Genomic DNA, 18,807 nt, shown 5'->3' with positions numbered 1-18,807 from the left:
ATTTTCATAAAGGTTGAACTAAAGTAAATGGTGAATGTTTTAACTGCATCTCTTATTTATTATTACAAAGATTTACCCTAATCTCATTGTTGCATAACAAAGTCTATTTCCAGGACACAATGGTGAAATAATTGCTGAGAAAGAATTCTGGTTAACTTAACCTAACATGTATTCATGATTGCCTTTGAATATTATATGAGATGGATTCCTGCACTTTTGTAGAAAAACATTTATTCCTGCACTTTTGCAAGAAGATGCCCAGATGAGCATAAGAAAAGGTTGTGAATCTTGTTGACAAAATGGTCACAGAATTCTTCATTATAATTAAATGCTACATATATTATAAGGAAGTATTTAATAAGACCCGGGTAAATAACATGAGTTATATATTGGTTATTATTGCATATTTCTCTTACAACTAAAGTACTGAATTTTCTTTAAGAGAAGTAGTGCATTATTATCTTGATTCTTTTTAAAGCATTCGATTATTTCCTTATATTAGTTGGAATGAATTTGTTGTGTGATTTCTAGTTTCATGCTTGCAACATAGAAGTAATTTTTAAGAGGTTGTCAGGCGGAAAGAGTCGATAGTGCGGACACAAATCAACCTCCCTAGGAGTCTAAGACTCTCTAGTGACAAACAAGACAAACAAGAGCAATCCTTCTCTAAACATGCATTTACTATATAAGAAATCAAGTGTTTAGATCCTACCTGTAGTCCAACGCTGTTGTAGCAGTCCAGCTCCGCGGATCCGGATGAGCTCCTCCTTCACTTTGAAACCTGCATCCACTAACAATCAAACGATTAAATAGCACTTGATAATCTCATAGAATAAAACATATTTAACACATAGACCAAGGAGTACATGAAACAACTCATAAATAACAAGTTATTGAGAAGAATGGACTCATTTGCATTATTAGGAAACAAAAGGAACAATTACAACCTGAGCCTTGGTGTTGTGCAAGTCCCTCCCAGGGTCCATCAAGAGTTCTCCTTTACTTTGACAAAGCTCACCCACTTCCAAATAGAACAAGTAAAGATGACAATCTCTCCTCACAAGCTTCTAAATGGGAGTCCTAATTCCTGCAGCATCTACCCTTAGAAATGTTTAGCTTTCAACCTCCCCTCCTTCTGGCCTAATGCCTGTATTTATAGTGCTCAAGAGGAAGTTAATCAGGTCCACCATCAATGGGATAATCCCCTCTTTGGATGGGATAGCTCCCTTATTGATGGAATAAGTTCCTCTTTGGTAGGGCTACATGAACCATCTGGAGGCGCTCAATACACGTCGAACAACCTTCTAGAATGCTCTAGAAATGACCACAAGTAACTTTTTAAAGATGAAACTTGCGCATTTTGACCTTTACAGGGGGGCGCACCTGCCCCTTTACATACAGAGCGTCCAAGGACGCAGTTATTGTGAACATTAGGTGCGTACCCGCAGGCAAGGTTGAGAGAACCTGCGTACCCAGAGATAAATACATTTATAAAGACTTTCTCTCTCTTTTGAAGTTTGACATGGAGAGCAGAGGCTTAAGACTTGCCCAGGAGGATAGCATGACTATTGATAGAGCCATACTAACTGTACATAGCCATGGTGACATTTTTTAGTGTAACAGAGGTTTTGCATTCTTTATTTATTGAATCACTTTCTTTTGAATAGGGCCTACATTCCTTTGTCCCCTGGACAACTGACGAAGACTTACTGTAGAAGTCAACTCAACCCAGAAGAGGAGCCAGAAGTAGATTCCCAGAGTGTGTTTACTTGCTTTGAAGAGTCTTGTTTGTTTTTCCTAAATGATGCTCCTTTTGAATTTCTTGCAAGAGCTTGGTTTCTCTTTAACAGATCCCTGAGGTCGTATTCTAGCATATATTTTGCTATGCCTCTAAGTTTACTTACCTGGATTAACAAATTAAATGTTGGTGTAAACCTTGCATTTATATCGCCCGGCAGTCCTCTTGGTAGACTTCCTTCAACCTTGGTAATGATGGACAATATTTAACATTATGTGATTCTGCATGGACAACACAAATATCAACATCTTCTTTTTCTTCATCTTGCATTCTTAACATTTCTACTTGTTCACTTAGATTGCTAAGAATTTATGTTTTAAAGTTATCAAGAAAATTTCCAATTTTATCTTGACTTACCGATCTTGATGTTGATTGACTTACTCTTGCCCTCCCTTTTCATATGTGTTTGCATGTTTCACAAATTTCTTCAAATGGTAATTTGTATACATCACTTCTACTCATGAGATCAAGGAGATCAATCCATTCATCCCTAATTGTTCTAAGAGGGTTTTTAGTGTGTCGGATCCTAAATGATATAGTTTTTCCCTCTTAACATTATACATGACCATCTCTATTAGATCATCAAGGATCTCATCTTCTTTTTGATTCATTGTAAATATTTCTTCTTTAAGATCATGATCTTTATATTTTTCTAGAAATATCTTTTGCATACCATTCCATGATCTTATTGAATTAGTCCCTAAACTCATCAACCATTTAATATCTCTACCCTTCAATGTTTCCAGAAACAATCTCAATTTTTGAGTTCTTAATAAGTAACCATAAGATCTACAAACAATTTCAAATTCAAAGAGAAAGGTTTCCGGATCCTCTGACCTTATAACATGAAATTTTGGAAGAAAAGATGGAGGGATGTTCTTCATGTGCACACTACCATCAGTATCTTGAATGGGAAATCTGAGAGGATTTTCCTCATTGTCATCATCTCCATCCATTTCTTCTACGTCTTTTCCATCTCTTCTTCTTGTACCTGCAAAAGTGGATGGCGATGTGGATTTTACTTCAGCACATGATCAAATGGGGGGGTGGGTTGGTGTTGGATATTTTTTTGTTTTTATGATTGAATGAAAACACTAATGCAATGCACTTTTCTATTTTTGAAATGAAATATGCCTAACGAAAATATTTTTTTGTTTTTGCAAAAAGTAAAATGAAATGAATCAACTAGGCAAGAAAATAATGCATACTTTGACACCTCCCCGACAACAGTGCCAAAAAGTGATGAGACCTGGTATTGCAACAAGAATGTTGCAACTCCCAAGGTTACCAACTTTTAATTATCAACCCGGGGTTTGTAAAAACTTAAGAGGTATCAACACTATATGTGTAACATACAATGTGTCCTTCCTTTGCTGTCATGATGTAATGGAGTGCATGTACTGAAATTAATCCCTAAACTAATTGCAGAAAATGAACTGAAATGGAAACCCTAATCTATTGTAAGAAATAAAGTACAAAGAAAGAAACATATTCTAATTGCATAAAGATCATGAACTAAATGTAAAAGAAACCTAACTTAACCATATTTATCACATGTGATGATCTAAACTAACTAAGCATGGAATCTAATTTAGAGAGCGCTAACTGTTTTGTGAATGAATAAATATAAAATAACTATTTCCTTTTTATCCTTTTTCTTCAAAAATGTAAATGCTAATCTTGCTTGGTTCTTTGGCAGGGGAGACAGGTGTGGAGGAAAAGGAATACAATGGTTTAGATGGCTTGGAGGGAAAGTAGGGGGCTAATCCTCGCTTCTAGTGATGATTTTTCTCAATTTGGGCTCAAAACAGGCCACTACAAGTTTTCCTACTAGAAGTACTAGTTCCTACAGGATGTCTATAGGATCTCTTGTTTTATTACAAAAAGCAGGTTGAAGGCTTAGGAAGTGATCTAGAAGGTGGAATGGAGCTTGGGAAAGGTGAATAATGGAATAGTAAGGCATGGAGGTGGTGGAAACTACCCAGAACTCAAGCAAGGGCTTCAATATGGGTAGATTTGCTCAATGGAAATGGAAATTTTTTTCTTATAAAACAAGAATTCAGATTTATATTTTAGTGGATTTTCGCGACATGGGTGGCTGAGTCTTGGATGAGGCAAACGAGATGAGGTCTCCCTGCAAATTTAGAAGCTCCTGCAACAACACACATTATTTTCTACATCTATCCACAAATTCATCTATACATGGGAAAGGTCTATTAAATAACGAAAAATTTCTTAGTCAAAAAATCAGAAAATCGAGAACTAGTGATCTAGTAAATCTATCAAATTCATAACTTAATCAAGTGCAAATACAATGGGGTATTTTTTTTATTAAATATAATTTTTTTTGATCTAATTCAAGTGGAACCAACTCAATTGAAGCTCAATAGCATGCTCTAAAAAATAGCAGAAATTTATTATTCTTTGCTAGAAAGGAGTTCCAGAAATCTAGATTTGGGAATAAGAAGACTAATCCAAGTAGCTCAATGATTAATATTACCTTCCAAATATTTTCCAAGGATGAAATGATGCTTGTGATCCTACAAAAGAACTTACATCATCCATTTAACCCAATCCTATAACAAGAAATCATTAATACTAAATGCAGAAATAGAGAAAAACACAAACAAGAGATGCATGAGAATAAGAAGTGACAAGAAGAAAAATAAATGATACGTAAGGGATCTTAGGCTCCTGGGATGTCCAATCCCAAGGAAACTCAGAGACCTATGGAGGATAACAAGATTTAGAACTTGAACATGACAACAATCTTCATTATTTTTATCAACACAATTACATCCCTGCAAGAAAATACAATGGAGCTACAAAAAGACTAATCAAAATCTCTCCCTAGAGGAAAATTTGACTTGGTACTTATACAAAATAATTAGGAATCATTTCTCATGAAAGGAGGAAGCTTTCTCCACCAAAATCCCTTTATTAGTGGATATGGTTCCCAATACTAGGAATCTACATTAAATGGCAGGGAACACATTCATAGATTTTCTCAAGCATTGGAGTTCCACAATTTGTGCCATAATTCCATAATATCTTGTTCATTTATTATTTAATATTGATCCTCTTGTAGTAGGTATCGAGTCCCTAAATTATCTCCTCCTCCAAATCTTCATAATCATCCCAATATTCTCATAATATTCTACAAAAATAAATAATATTAGGCACAAATATGCAATTATTCATAAACCTTCCTAATGAATATATTAAAGTTAAAAATACATTATCTAATGAAAAAAAGAGGTTTAATGCACTGAAAGATAGTGAGATGGGCCTTAATTTATGTTTAATTCAGAGGCATGGGCCTTAATTTATGTCTAATTTAGAGGCCCATCAATAGTCCATCTCGTTATGGATGGAATTTTATAGACTTCTTCAAATTAGGGTTCATATTTTGCTACAAAGTAGTCCAAAATTCACTGAGAAATCTAGTGTCCCCATCTAAAATGATGCTACATGGTATACCAAAGTGTACCTAGACCTATCCAAAGAACACGTTTACTACTTCCTTCCCAATTATGCTCTTATTACAATGAACGAGAATGCACATGTTACTAAACCTATCATTTACTATAAACAAGTAGTCATTCCCATTGTTGAGTACTAGTAAACCTCCCACAAATTCCATGCAAATGCTTTCTCAAGGACGAGTTGGTATAGGTAAGGGATGGTATAAAACCTATTTCTTGTTACAATGCTTCTTAGTATAAAAAACATATATTGATATATATTGAATCATTATATGGTTTTTCATTGATATCGATGTTTTAAAAGTGGAAAAAATGGATGAATCAACTCATAGGACCATTTTTATTTGTGGGACCCAACTTAGCAAATTGGGGTCTCAAACCTTATAGGAGTAATATGAGGCATCAAACGACCTTTTCTGGGGTAAATTTTTTCTAGTTTAGTATGATACTCATTTCCTTCATATTCTACATATAAATACCTTTCCAATGGAAAATTCCTCAATCAAAGTTTGTATTTAAAAGCTGTGTCTCTATGAATTTTACCTTCCTATTTTGACCACTAGAATTCAAGAGGATGTCATGTCAGCCCCCATTGCTAGTGGAAAAAGAGTTATTCATGTGATCATGATGAAGAAGATTCTAGAAGAGTAAATATTGTAATTATATTTAAGAGTTGAAATAGTCAAACCTAACCACTAGTAGCCTATCGAGTTGTACAATAACTAGGCCACTAGGAGGAAAATGTGTCCCATTCTATTTGAGTCCATTTTGTTCCATAGGTGAGAAGAGAAGCCATGATTGGATAGGAAGAGACCAAACAAAGAGTATTGTGTAATGTAGCAATCTGTGAGCCATATGCCTCACCTCTTTATGCTTGCATCCATTTTCCATTTATAGAAATAGAGTCTAGTGGTCTCACCTTCCAACTAGATTTGCTCCTAAAACGGTTTCCCCAGGTATATCTTGTGTTAATTTGTGATTTGTTAGTTTTTATTTACTATTCTCTATTTTTAGAATAATTATAATTCGCATGTATATGTAATAAATTGTAGTTTACACATCCAAAAATATAAGCAGAAATAAACCCTCATAGTGTAGCTTTTGAATTTTCTAATACATTTTATTAAATATGTTTTCACAAAGTATTGAGTGGAATCTCCACATAAATTTATAGACCATATTGGTATTAGAGGAATAAATCGATAAAATGGGAGATGAGGAAGAAATAGAGAAAATGTTGAAGAAAGAACCTGGAACAATCAATCCAATTTGAGTGTCGTGAGCTATTCATGGTCCTTGTTCAAAATGGAAGAGAAATTTGGCATCAAGCCCTATCATGGTGATATTTATGATCTAAATCTAAATAATTGGTTGCAACAATTCGAAGTTTATTTTAGTATTCATCATATAGAGAAAGAATATAAGATTCCATTTGATTGACTAAAACTAGAGGGTTATGCCATGACCTAGTGAGAAATCCACATTGAGAACTTGTAGTTGGAGGGAGATCCTCCAGTGACTAAGTGGGATGATTTGAAACCTTCATAATGTCACAATTTTACCCTATCGGGTATGTAAAGGACTAGTGGATCTAGTGGCATTACTTTAGGCAGAAGTAGGGGTAAAGTATACAGGAGTACACAACAATGTTTAGAAATATGGCATAATGTTGGGTATCTCCCCAAATAACCTAGATGCACTCCTCAAGCATATAGGGGGTGTACATATCCATATATAGAAGCAAGTGATGTTGTTTCAACCTACATTTGTGGTTGAGGCTTTATGTATAGGAAGATGACATGGAGAACATAGGACAAAAGAAAGAGAAACCAAGTGGGTCAAAGTAAAAGAAGCAACAAGACATTTCTAAGGAAGGGAAGAAGAAGTGTAATGGAAGAAAAAATAAAAAGATGGAAGCCACAACCTATTATTGCAAAGATCCTAGCACCCACTACAACCACTGTAACATTGACAGTCATATAGAGGAGAAATACGAGAAGTTCATCTAGAGATTAACTTAAATAAGAAAAATAAAGATAATAACAAGAAGAATCCAACAGTCATTGATTCAACCAACCAAGTTGAAAGCAGCTTGGACATGGACAACAAGATCATTTGTACATCAATGTAGAATAAGGTGAATTTGACTAACCTTTAGCAATAAGAAGAGAATGAAAAGACCAAACTCTTATGTAAAAAGATACATGTTAAAAAGGAAAGATAGTGATGCTCTGTTTGACTCATGATCACAAGAAACATTGCTAAAAATCTCATCAACAAATTGCGATTAGAAGTTCATGATCACCCAATCCCATATCCATTTGGATGGGTTAATAAGGATGGAAAAATGAAGGTAACCAAACACTGGAAAATTAGATTTTATAATAGTGATAATTTTATTAATGAAGTAGGACTAGATCTTCTTCCCCTTGATGTATGTGGAGTGGTGTTTGGGAGTCCTTATATGCACATGTTGGATGCAATCTTCATGTCGAGCGGCAACTGGTATCAACTATTCAAGGATGGAAGATCATTCACCATTAACACACATAAGGCAAAGTCTAATTTTTTGTTGATAAGTTCTAACCAAGCCAAGAAATTGATCAGTTCTTGAAAGAAGTATGTTTTATTATTTTTAAGATAAAATTGATTTGTAGAAGAATCAGTGAGAGAAAAGGCATCCCTAAAGGGATGTAATAAGAAAAATAAACATACATACAAGTATGTGTTCCAAGAGCCTAAAGGGATACCAACAAAAGGGGAATGTAAAGCACAAGATATAGCTGTTTCTAGAGTCCCCATTACCAAACGTTTGGCTTACTTGAAATATATTATATAAGTGAGGTGAAGAAACAATTGCAACAACTGTTGGGATAGGGTGGCATTCGACCAAGTACTTCTCCACGTGGGTCACCCATTATAATTATTCCAAATAAGGATGGGTTTTGGCATATGCGTATAGATTACATGGATAAAAATAAAGTACATATGCTTAGGATATATGATATACTAGATTAGTTGCAGTGAGCAAAAAACTTAATCAAAATAGACTTAAAAATTGGATATTACTAGATTTGAGTTAGAGAAGAAGATATTTTGATGATCACCTTCAAAACCAATCAATTTTTTTTATGAGGGGCTATTCATGCCATTTGTCCTACGCAATTCATCAAGTACATTTATGAGGTCAATGAATCGAATACTATGTTATTTTATGAATTCATTTTTTATTGTCTATTTGGATGATATGTTTATATTGTGCTACCTAGGAGGAGCACATCTCACCTTTGACTGAGGTGTTAGATACATTGAAGAAGAATAAAATGTTGGAAAATCTCAAGAAGTGTGAGTTTGAACAACAATTGTAGGTGTATATGGGGTATGTGTTAGATGGTGGAGAGCTAAAGATAGATCCTACCAAGATGGAGGTTATCATGAACTAGTTGGTACCTATTAATTTTTCTGATGTTAGGAGCTTCAATGGACCAAAACAATACACGAGGAAATTCATAACCTCATTTTTAGCAACAAAAACACCACTTCAAGCCATAAAAGCTAGTAGCAAGAGTTGCCAATGGGAAATGGTTAGAAGAGGGCCTTTAGGGAGCTAAATAAGAATATTAATCAACCACTAGTTTTGGGTTTACCGAATTTGCAACATCCCTTTGAAGTGGAGACAAATGTGAGCGAGTATGTTATGGGAGCCATCTTAATAGGGACACAATATTTATTAATGCATTCTCGACTACATTCTGGGAGAATATGGACATGGAGTTGAAGAGGTCTACATCATTCCATCCATAGACAAATGGGTAGATTGTAGTCAATAGGACTTTGGTGCAGATTTTGAGGGGTTGATATCATCAGCATTCGAATACTTGGGGAAAAAATATAATATATATACAAGACTCTTATAACAGAGAAATCCACACTTCTAATGGTATGTACCACTTTGAAACTAGTTTTGGATAATTTTTACCTTCACTTTTGGATATTACATATGGGAAGCAAGGAGGACTAACAAAGGATATTGTAGGAGATTTATTAAGGGAAAAATTATTTTTTGAGAATATTAGGTATATCCATCTATAGTAAGGAGAAACTACAAAATTCACATGAAAAATACAAGGCCATGCATGAACAACATAGAAAAAAGAGGTAATTTAAGGTGGGAGACATAGTATGTTTATAGTTGAACAAGGAGAGGATACATGGTTCTAGTAAGAAAATAAAGGCTCTATGATATGATCGTTTTGAGATACTAGAAAAGGTGGGTGATAACACCTATAGACTCATTCTACCTCCATACATACACATTTACTCAATGATTAACGTAGATACTATGAGAATCTATGAGCCTTTCATGCTAGATAAAAAAGAGGAACAAGTGCTACTTTCTATAGAGGATTTATCACTAGATGCTTAGGAAGACTTTATAAGGGATATAATTATGTAGATGAGTTCTAGAAGTACAAGACAAGGACAACATGACCTTTTATATATTGGGTTGAAAGGATAACTTCCAAGCAAAGCTAAATGGTACACCTGAGAGAAGGCAGAAGAAAATTTTCCTCACCTCATTTAGTAGGAGCTTTTGTGGCCGAAAAGACTCAAAAAAATGGGGATTTGTGATATAAATTGGAACATTATATTATTTGTAATACATCTCAATATTTTTAGGGTGGAAAAAGTGGAGGAATTATCTCGCAAGGCCATTTTTACCAATGAGACCCAGTTTGGGAAATTGGGGTCTGAAAATTTTCGAGAGAAGTTTGAGGTATAAAAAAGATTTTTTTTGGGTAAATCTTTGTCTCTTTAGTGTGACACCTCCTTTTTCCTATTTTACTCATATATACCTTTCCAATGACACAAGAATCACATCAATCAGAGTATGCATACAAAAATTATGCCACTCAGAAGTTTACCTTTCTATATTTACCAAAATAATTCAAGAGGATGCCATGTCAGCCCTCGGTACTCATGGAAAAGGGGCTAGACACATGTTCATGATGAAAAGAAATCTATATGATTCAATATAGTAACTCTAGTTAAGATTTAAAGGAGTCAAACCCAAGATTAGTAGGCTATTGAGTTGTGTTATAACCAAACCACTAGGAGGAAAAGGGGTTCAATTCTATTTGAGTGCATTTTGTTCCATAGATGGGTAGAGTAGCCATAAGTAGATAGGGAGAGTGTGAACATAGAGGATTTTGAATTGTAGCAACCCATGGGACATAGATCCCACTTCTTTGTATTTGCATCCATTTTTATTCAAAGGAACAAAAACAAGAGTAACTTCACCTTCTAGTTGGGTTTTCTCCTTAAAGTGTTTCCTAGGTATATCTTGTGCTATTTTTTTATTTGTGCATTTTATTTTGTTCTTATCTATTTTCTACATAATTATAATTTGCATGTATATGAAATAAACAATGATTTATAGATCCAATAATATACGGAGGAATAAACCCTCATGATGTGTATTTTATGTTTCCTAATGTTTTTTACTAGATATGTTGTGACAAACTATCCAATAGAATATCCACAATAGTTTATAGATCATACGTCTTCTTATGAGCTTAGCTACAAATTCTTTCATTTTGGGTAAGCACACATACCTCTATAAGTTGGCCACTATCTTCCCTACACCAAAATTCCTTACAACCTTAAAGATGTGAACTTCTCTCATTAGTTGTTACCACTCACTTTTAGGAACACATAACTTGTTTAACTTGTACAATAACCCTTTTTGGAGATGATAGTCAATTATGCTATAACTAGAGAAATTTTGTTATATAATGATAGTGGAAATAATAAGATAAGCTTAGATTACTTCATCAAGTTTTAGAGGGAAAAATTAAAAAATTACATTTTCAACCTGTATTTTCCACTTATCTCCCTATGATTTTACTCAAATTTTGAGGGAGAGCACTCATTTTAAGCATGATTTAATTTTGCATCCAACGAGTACCCATGTTGCATACTTTTGGTGGACCCTACTACACGGAAAATGTGAAATACATAAAAAAAAAACATGATTGCAATCACATTTTTTTTATGTATTTAACATTTTCTGTGTAGTAGGGTCCATCAAAAGTATGCAACATGCATACTCCTTAGATGAAAAATTAAATCATGCATTAAACGAGTGCTGCAAATCAAATTGGAGTAAAATAGTAGGGAGATAAATTGAAAATACGAGTTGAAAAAATAAGATTTCTTTATTTCTTTATTTTTTTACCTTTTTACTCCAAAAATGGTGAATCATCCCCCAAGGATGACATCATCATATTGAATCCTATTGCTTCTTATAAAGTTGATTTTTGTACAACTACTAAACACCTCCTTAAGGTCCTCATCCTCTATATATTTTTGTCTCTATGCATCATGGGTGAAAGGGTCCATGTGAATTACAGTTCCCAAAGCTATGACTTTTGAAGTGCGTGGCCTTGAAAGCTTGTCGGTTGACTTGTTTGTGCTTCCTTCTTGTACTGAATCACTAAATGAAAATCTCGTAAAAATATGATCCACATGTAATGGCTGGTACATTACAACTTACTCTGAGCTTGTAGGTAACATAGCAACTAAATATTAATGTGGATGACTGTCTCCTTTCTCATCAAAGAGTGTTTCAACTTCTTAACAACTTGTACCAAGGCATAAAGCTCCTTACCGTAGGTAGGATATTTAAGAACCACCCCATGAAACATTTAAAAATGGTAGCATATAGGTATTCTTTCATGCATCAAGAGAACTCCCATAACATGCTCATTCACATATGTCTTCTCTTCGAAAGGTTGTTGAAAGTTTGGTAATGCAAGAATTTGTACTCAACTGATTTTCTTCTTCAACACCTTAAAGGTCTTCTCCTCACCCTTCCCCCATTGGAAATTATTTCCACTCATTGTCATGTGTGGAGTGGTATAGCTATTACTAAAAATGAGGATATAGATTTCCTTGAGAATTATGTTACCCCAACGAAACTTATAACCTTAAACAAATTGGTGGGATTCAACCATTTATTGATGGCCTTGATCCTCAAAGGATCTATCTTAAACTCTCCTATCTTGAATTGTGTTTCTTCAATGTATCTAGAACTTGCATCAACTGTGTGATGTGTTCCTCTAAGGTAGCATTGTTGCCAATGTATCATCGATATTAACAATAACAAATGAATCTAGAAAATGGCATAGTATGTCATTCATTAATCTCAAGATGTGGCATGTACATTACATATACCAAATGTCATGACTAACCATTCATACAAACCCTCCATAGTTTTGAAGGTGGTACTCTAGGCTTCTTCTTCTCTCACTCAAACTTGGTGATAACTTGCTTTTAACTCCAACTTGGTGAAATATTTTTCTTGTTGCAGCTCATCCAATAGATCATGAATCGTGGGTGGGGGTACATGTCCTTGAGGATAATTTTGTTCAACACCCTGTAATCAATGCATATTCACCAAGTCCCATCCCTCTTAGGCACAATTATGATAGGTAACCTGCATGGTGAGGTACTTAGTCAAATAACACCCTACTCCCACAGTTGTTGCAATTGCTTCTTCATCTCATTTGCTTCTAGCATGGACTTCCTGTATAACCAAATGTTTGGAAATGGAGAGTATCACAATAGTTGTATCTTTGGCTCCACTTCCCTCTTGGGAGGTAGCCCTTTAAGTTCTTGGAACACTCCCCACCTAAACAAAATATTCCAATTATTGTATATGTTCCTTAGAACACCCCTTCAAGGATGGGAAACTTTTCTTTCATTAACTCTTCTATAGACTACTTTTCTCTTAAGAATAACAATACATACTTTTTGAACTCAGAAATTTTTCATCTTTATTGGCATTTACTAGTGAAATCTTCAATTTGTCATTCTGCTAATTAATAATGAAAGATTATTTGTCATTTATAAGACGATACTAATTAGCTCTTCACATAAAGATTACATCCCACATGATAGGTACCCCAAACACAACTCCAATATAGCATATCTCTTCTACAAAGTATGAAAAAATACAACTATTTAGACATTTATACTATTGATTTGGTGATTGCTGAAAATTATACATATTTTTTACCCTTTATAAAATCCATTTTATATCTATGTATTTCAATTTGAATATTAATTTTATAACTATGTATTTCAATTATTCAAAAATGAAGAAGCTTTTTGATCTAAATTATTATCTGCGACCAGAACCAAATTTAACTTTTATTTTTTAAACATGTAAAGAGATTTATCATTCATTTGTTAAGCCTTCTTATTTGTACTTGTGTTATCAAAAGAACCTTTAAATCATTGAATCCGTAAATCCATGGGATCATTAGACTTTCAAAACTCTTTAATCCACAAACTGGCGGTGTTTAGATTTTTAGTAAGAAAAGGTTCGTTAGGCTTTTAACGAGCAAAGAAGGGGTCATTAGACTTTTATAACGACAAAACCCTTTAAATCCATAAATCCAAAGGCTCGTTAGACTTTTAATAAGAAAAGAAGGAAGAAGGGTAGGTATTCAATGAACGTGATATCCATGAACACTTGCCATATAAAATCAGCAGCAGGATTTTTTGTTGTTGTTAAAACTGGACCACTCGTGTTCTTGTATTGTTAGGCAAAGCCATTATTCATATGTTCAAAAGTCATTCACGAGAACAATCATGATCCATGAAATTTCCAAAAGTAAAAATTCCAAAAGTAATTAATATCGCATTGTCATGGCAAGATCAAATGATCCTTCTCCAATACTCGTGACAACCATAAAGTTTAGAACTTTAATAATTAAGTTAAAGTGGTGTTTGAAAAAATAATTTTTAACAATTAATAGTTTAGGACTTTGGACATTTCATCTTCATGGTGAGTTCAAACTGAAGTTTTCACAATTAATTGAATGTAATAATTGGAGGGTGAGGCATGTTTCCAAACATTTAAAAAAACATACAATTTTAATAAGGTTTCTAAATAGGGATAATGTGAATAAAAAGACTAAATATCAATGTTAAGTAATTTTAATAAAATTTTAAATTGTTAAAACTTAAAGGAATAAGAGTTGTTTTTAGTGTGATTTTTAAAAAAATTTGGTGTAAGATTGAAGTGAAAATATTTGAAGTGAAATCTTGATTTGTGTTATTTAAACTATTTGTTTCACTGCATATATGAGTTCAGCACCCTAAAAAAACTTCTAGAACATTTTCATTGTGTAACCATCAAACTTGTCATTTTAATAGATTTATGCTTGATTTTAGAAAAAAAAAAAAAAACCCCCTAAAATTTTTTCCAAAAAATAACACCAAAAGCAACTGCAATCTAGAAAACTTCGAAAATAACTCCTAACCCATAAAATCAAATATGAACATTGAAGATGCAGTAATTATTTATTCCATAAGCTTAAAGAGTGTTTGTTAGGGCAATGCCCTTATTGTTAAACTATCTGATTCTGATCTGATTTTAGATCATTCAACCTTCTAACCTTCATGCATTCACGGTTGGTTTTGCACAAATTTGATAGAAATATTGCCAAGAAAAATTACAGAATCGATAGTTTAAACTACAATACTGTTAATATTTCCTAGCCTTGAGCTGTCGATATGCTTTGCTGTGAGTTTAGCCCGAGCTCGGCGTTAGAATGTACATATTGACACCATGCGAATCAACCATCGATGTGAGGTTGCTTTGTAAATTTGATGGAAGGTAGGATTGCTGCAATGTTAAAATAGGAAAAAGTGTCATAATCTTTCCACTATATAAAATAGGAAAAAGTGTCATAATCTTCCCCTATATATTTAATTACAGGCACAATAATTTCTTATATCAAATAAAGAAATTGATGCTTATTGACATCCTAAACCAAAACTTTCTATCTGGTCATGATGATAATCATTTTGCTGTTTAAAGAGAAATATAATATAGAGCAAGAAGAAACTGCCATACAGCCCACAAGTCTCTAGCTTGAACTAGAGCATCAGAGGGAAGGCCAATGTCTTCCCATTTGGCAGTTATGACAGCTTGTGAACCGCTTCTGTTCCACAGGATTACAGCAACTCTGTCATTGGACAGTTGCCCAGCCCAAACCTGCAGTTATTTATTTATGTGTTCAAAAATATGGTCAGGAAAATATAAATATACAAATATTGAAATTGTACATACACTTTTGGCATAATCTGATATTTAGCAACATTCGATATTACTCACCCGTACATATGGTATTTAGAATTCTGAGACAGAAACAATTTTAACATAGACTAAATATTCAGCCTACAAGAATTACATACCTCGAGATCCCCTTCTTGGCGGACTTTCTTCCCTTGAACTCCTAATGGGTCTGCCCAAATCGAAAAGAAATGAAAGATTTCATTGAACTCAAAATAAACTATGAAGATTATACTGAAAAAGCCTTCTTCCAAAGGATTTTATATAGCTAACCTTGGTTAACATTAATGACTTCACTGTTGCTTAAAATCTCTAATGTTTCTGAGGTAGCAGACCTTATATCACATCCAATCAGCAAGGGTGCCTGAAGGACAAAAGATTATCAACTAAATCATCATTAAACATAGACTTTAATTGTTAAAAATTTTATATAAGTAAAAAAAGGTGTAATCTAATTAATACATGAAATGTTTTTTTGGTAGGTAGTAAGAAATATAAGTTTTAGTAATAATTTATAAAGGGATTCAACACCTTAATAATTTTGATAATAATTTGATAAGACATTTTATATGTGCAGATTAAATAATTCAAATTTATGAATTTTAAAAAATTCTAGCTAATTTAAAACAAAATGGCCCAAAAAAAATATTCAGGGAAAAAACATTTCATCTATTAATTAAACAAACAACAAAATTGCCCAAAAACATATTAGAAAAAAGAACATTTGATGACTTGTATGTGTGAATATATATAAGAGAGAGGAATTCATTGACCCTCCATCAAATCGGGCCTGTATACTTTAATTTGGTCCGTTTTTCTGTGTTGAGCGGTCACAGAAGAGATAAATTGTTGACTTGAATTGTTTATTAAATTTTACAGGTTGATAGTTTGTTACCTTCATCAAAGCCCATATGCTGAAGTGTGAACGGTATTCAACGTTGCTCATATTGCCATTTCCAACCTCCAACATGTCAGGATCTGATTCAAACAGTGACCAAAAACAAAACACAAATTGCAAAGATACGTTGGAATTTATCATAGAAATATTAGCAAAAGCATAATGACCATTTTCTAAATACCGTTGTTAATTTACCATTCCATCCACCAGGCCCAGCATATGCTGCCCACTTATCATTCATGTCAGCTCTAGATGTGATGCTGGAAGAAACAAGTTATAGTCTGAATATTCATGAAAGGCGATTAAATATATAACATACACAGTAAAGGCGATTAAATATATAACATACATAGTAATGTATATTTTTTCAACCTCTGTAAGATAACATACTCTAAGCGTATACCTATGCTGTCCATTACCTGTCCCAATTGTCTTGAATGTCACCTGTAGTTCTCCAGCTGTTTGCAATCTTGGGTGCCCAAGTTGCAGGATTCTCATCACCCCTGCAGGATCAAACAAAAACCGGGTGTCGCATCAGATTCACATGAAAAACCAAGATTCTAGGTGTCCTTTATTCATTGATTAAACACAAGATTAGTCAGAAATGAAACCTACCATTCACACATTGAATAGAATATAGGACGCCCTGAGTTAGTAAGAGCTTCGCTCATTTTTGGGTACCTGTATATTTTCCATAAAAGTTTAATAGCCATGTTTTATAGAAGTCCAGACCAATGTTTGAATATCAAGCATAGCACAAATAATATGTACCTCTCTTTAGGGTTTATGTCATCATTAAAACAATTATCATATTTCAAGTAGTCTACTCCCTGAACATTCATCCACAAAGTAGCCATCACTTTTTCAGTATTGAAACAATGGTCTGATTTAAGATCCAAATCTAGCAAGAAATGAGTAAATGTATTTACCCATGAAGCAAAGGTTTTAGCATCTTGTTCCTCGTATCCAAGGGAACCTGGCATGGTTTTGCCGCATGTATAATTTCTGGCAAAATATATGAAACTCAAAACCATTCTAAATGCCCAAAACGAGAATGAATCAGATTTTTTATATCTTTAAGACCAGTTTTGATTAATCTAGTATTTAATGTACACTTACCCAGCATCAGAATATATTCCAAACTTGAGTCCTTTAGAGTGTACGTAGTCTGCGAGAGCCTTAATTCCGGAAGGAAACGTTGAAGCCTTAGCAACCAGATTACCCTATCAATCAATATGCTCAGCTTTAGTAATCAATATTTCTTGCTTTCAGTTAAAAGATTTATAAATCTCAAACAAATCAATAATTGTATTAATTAAAAGATTCATAACTGTGAAACAAATGACAAGAATTATAACCTAATTCTCTTTGTTTTCTTTTTTTGGTATACCTACCTGATTATCTCTGTTTAGCTCACCCCAACAATCATCTGATAATCAAATAACACAGTCATGAATTTAACAATATATAACTAGCTAGACTCAAAAAACTTATGTTTTTTGCAAACCAAAAGGAAAACTCGTAATAATATATATTACCTATATTCACGTATTCATATCCAATCTTGGATAAACCAGAGGAAACCATTGCATCAGCTGTATCATGCATATTCATAAGAAGTACCCAGTTCAAAATTAAAATTATATTTTAAGTAAATTAATTCTTTGTAAAGACCAACCAAAACCTATTATAAATGATTGTCTGCAAGCAAGATAACAAAGCTACCTGTTTCACGTATAATATTTTCATCAATGTTGCAGCCGAAATGATTCCAACTATTCCAGCTGAGCACAGATAACACCCAACTCTATCTATGTGAGTATCTGTCTAATTATTATGATATCATAATTGCCAATAACATATATGCAGAGGACATTACCCCATCTGAGGCGTCTTGCCAAGCCCACTGGAGGATAAATGCCTATGAATTGGTCGACCTCCACTGGTCTTATCCCACAATGCAATGAAAACAATAACCACAAGAAAAACAGATACCATCTTTCCTGGAAAGATAAAGCGAGAGAATTGCAATAAAGCTGTTGTGAACCCCAAGCCTAACTGGCTTTATAGATTTTCTTGCCCATCAACTATACAACCTGACAATACTGTGTTTGTCTTTTAGCTTGACAATTGAAAACGGAGCCTCCATCAATAAATAAGCTTAGTCAGCACTACTTCCCATTAATAGTTTTCAATTCACTTTTGCAACTTCCTAATTGGACGTCATCAAACAACGTAGAGTGATAATAATTTGTTTAGAGAAGATCCATGCGCCTTCTTATAAAGTGCTGTTTCTGCTCATCCCCACTTACAAAGTGGTATTTCTGCTCATTCCCACTTATCGAAAGTGCTGTTTCTCCACATTCCCACTTAGGATATACGTGTCAGAATATAGGCGTACTATATTTCTTAGTGGAAACTGCACTTGTCTGTCAATTTTTTTGTTTTTTTGGCGAAGGGGTCTGTGGCATATCTGGAT

General features: G+C 33.8%; 1 protein-coding gene across 1 annotated transcript; it reads right to left on the bottom strand.

Moving 5' to 3' along the window:
- Positions 1-14,630: 14,630 nt before the first annotated feature.
- On the bottom strand, positions 14,631-18,388 carry LOC149208879 (alpha-galactosidase-like). Its single transcript, XM_089394167.1, has 15 exons — positions 18,208-18,388; positions 18,054-18,112; positions 17,867-17,923; positions 17,723-17,757; positions 17,448-17,551; positions 17,258-17,333; positions 17,100-17,158; positions 16,944-17,009; positions 16,748-16,831; positions 16,524-16,588; positions 16,326-16,408; positions 15,704-15,794; positions 15,553-15,602; positions 15,212-15,352; positions 14,631-14,980 (listed from the first exon to the last, which is right to left on the bottom strand). The coding sequence occupies exons 1-15, from the start codon at positions 18,324-18,326 to the stop codon at positions 14,885-14,887; spliced, it is 1,185 nt and encodes a 394-aa protein (XP_089250293.1). The 5' UTR covers positions 18,327-18,388; the 3' UTR covers positions 14,631-14,884.
- Positions 18,389-18,807: the final 419 nt, after the last annotated feature.

The sequence above is a fragment of the Pinus tabuliformis genome, chromosome 1_2, assembly GCF_031772625.1.
Source record: "Pinus tabuliformis cultivar Carrire ecotype Pingquan chromosome 1_2, CPIR1, whole genome shotgun sequence".
NCBI lineage: Eukaryota > Viridiplantae > Streptophyta > Pinopsida > Pinales > Pinaceae > Pinus > Pinus tabuliformis.
Note: the sequence above shows the minus strand (reverse complement) of the source record. Positions and strands in the feature narration are given on the sequence as shown.

What these genes read in the sequence shown, in the direction of transcription:
- LOC149208879 (XM_089394167.1), bottom strand. Translation starts at nt 18,326, where the DNA reads ATGGTATCTGTTTTTCTTGTGGTTATTGTTTTCATTGCATTGTGGGAT. An exon ending in GGCAAGACGCCTCAGATGGG is followed by an intron (nt 18,113 to 18,207) that starts GTAATGTCCTCT and finishes ATCTGTGCTCAG; the next exon opens with CTGGAATAGTTGGAATCATT. An exon ending in ATATGAATACGTGAATATAG is followed by an intron (nt 17,758 to 17,866) that starts GTAATATATATT and finishes TTTGATTATCAG; the next exon opens with ATGATTGTTGGGGTGAGCTA.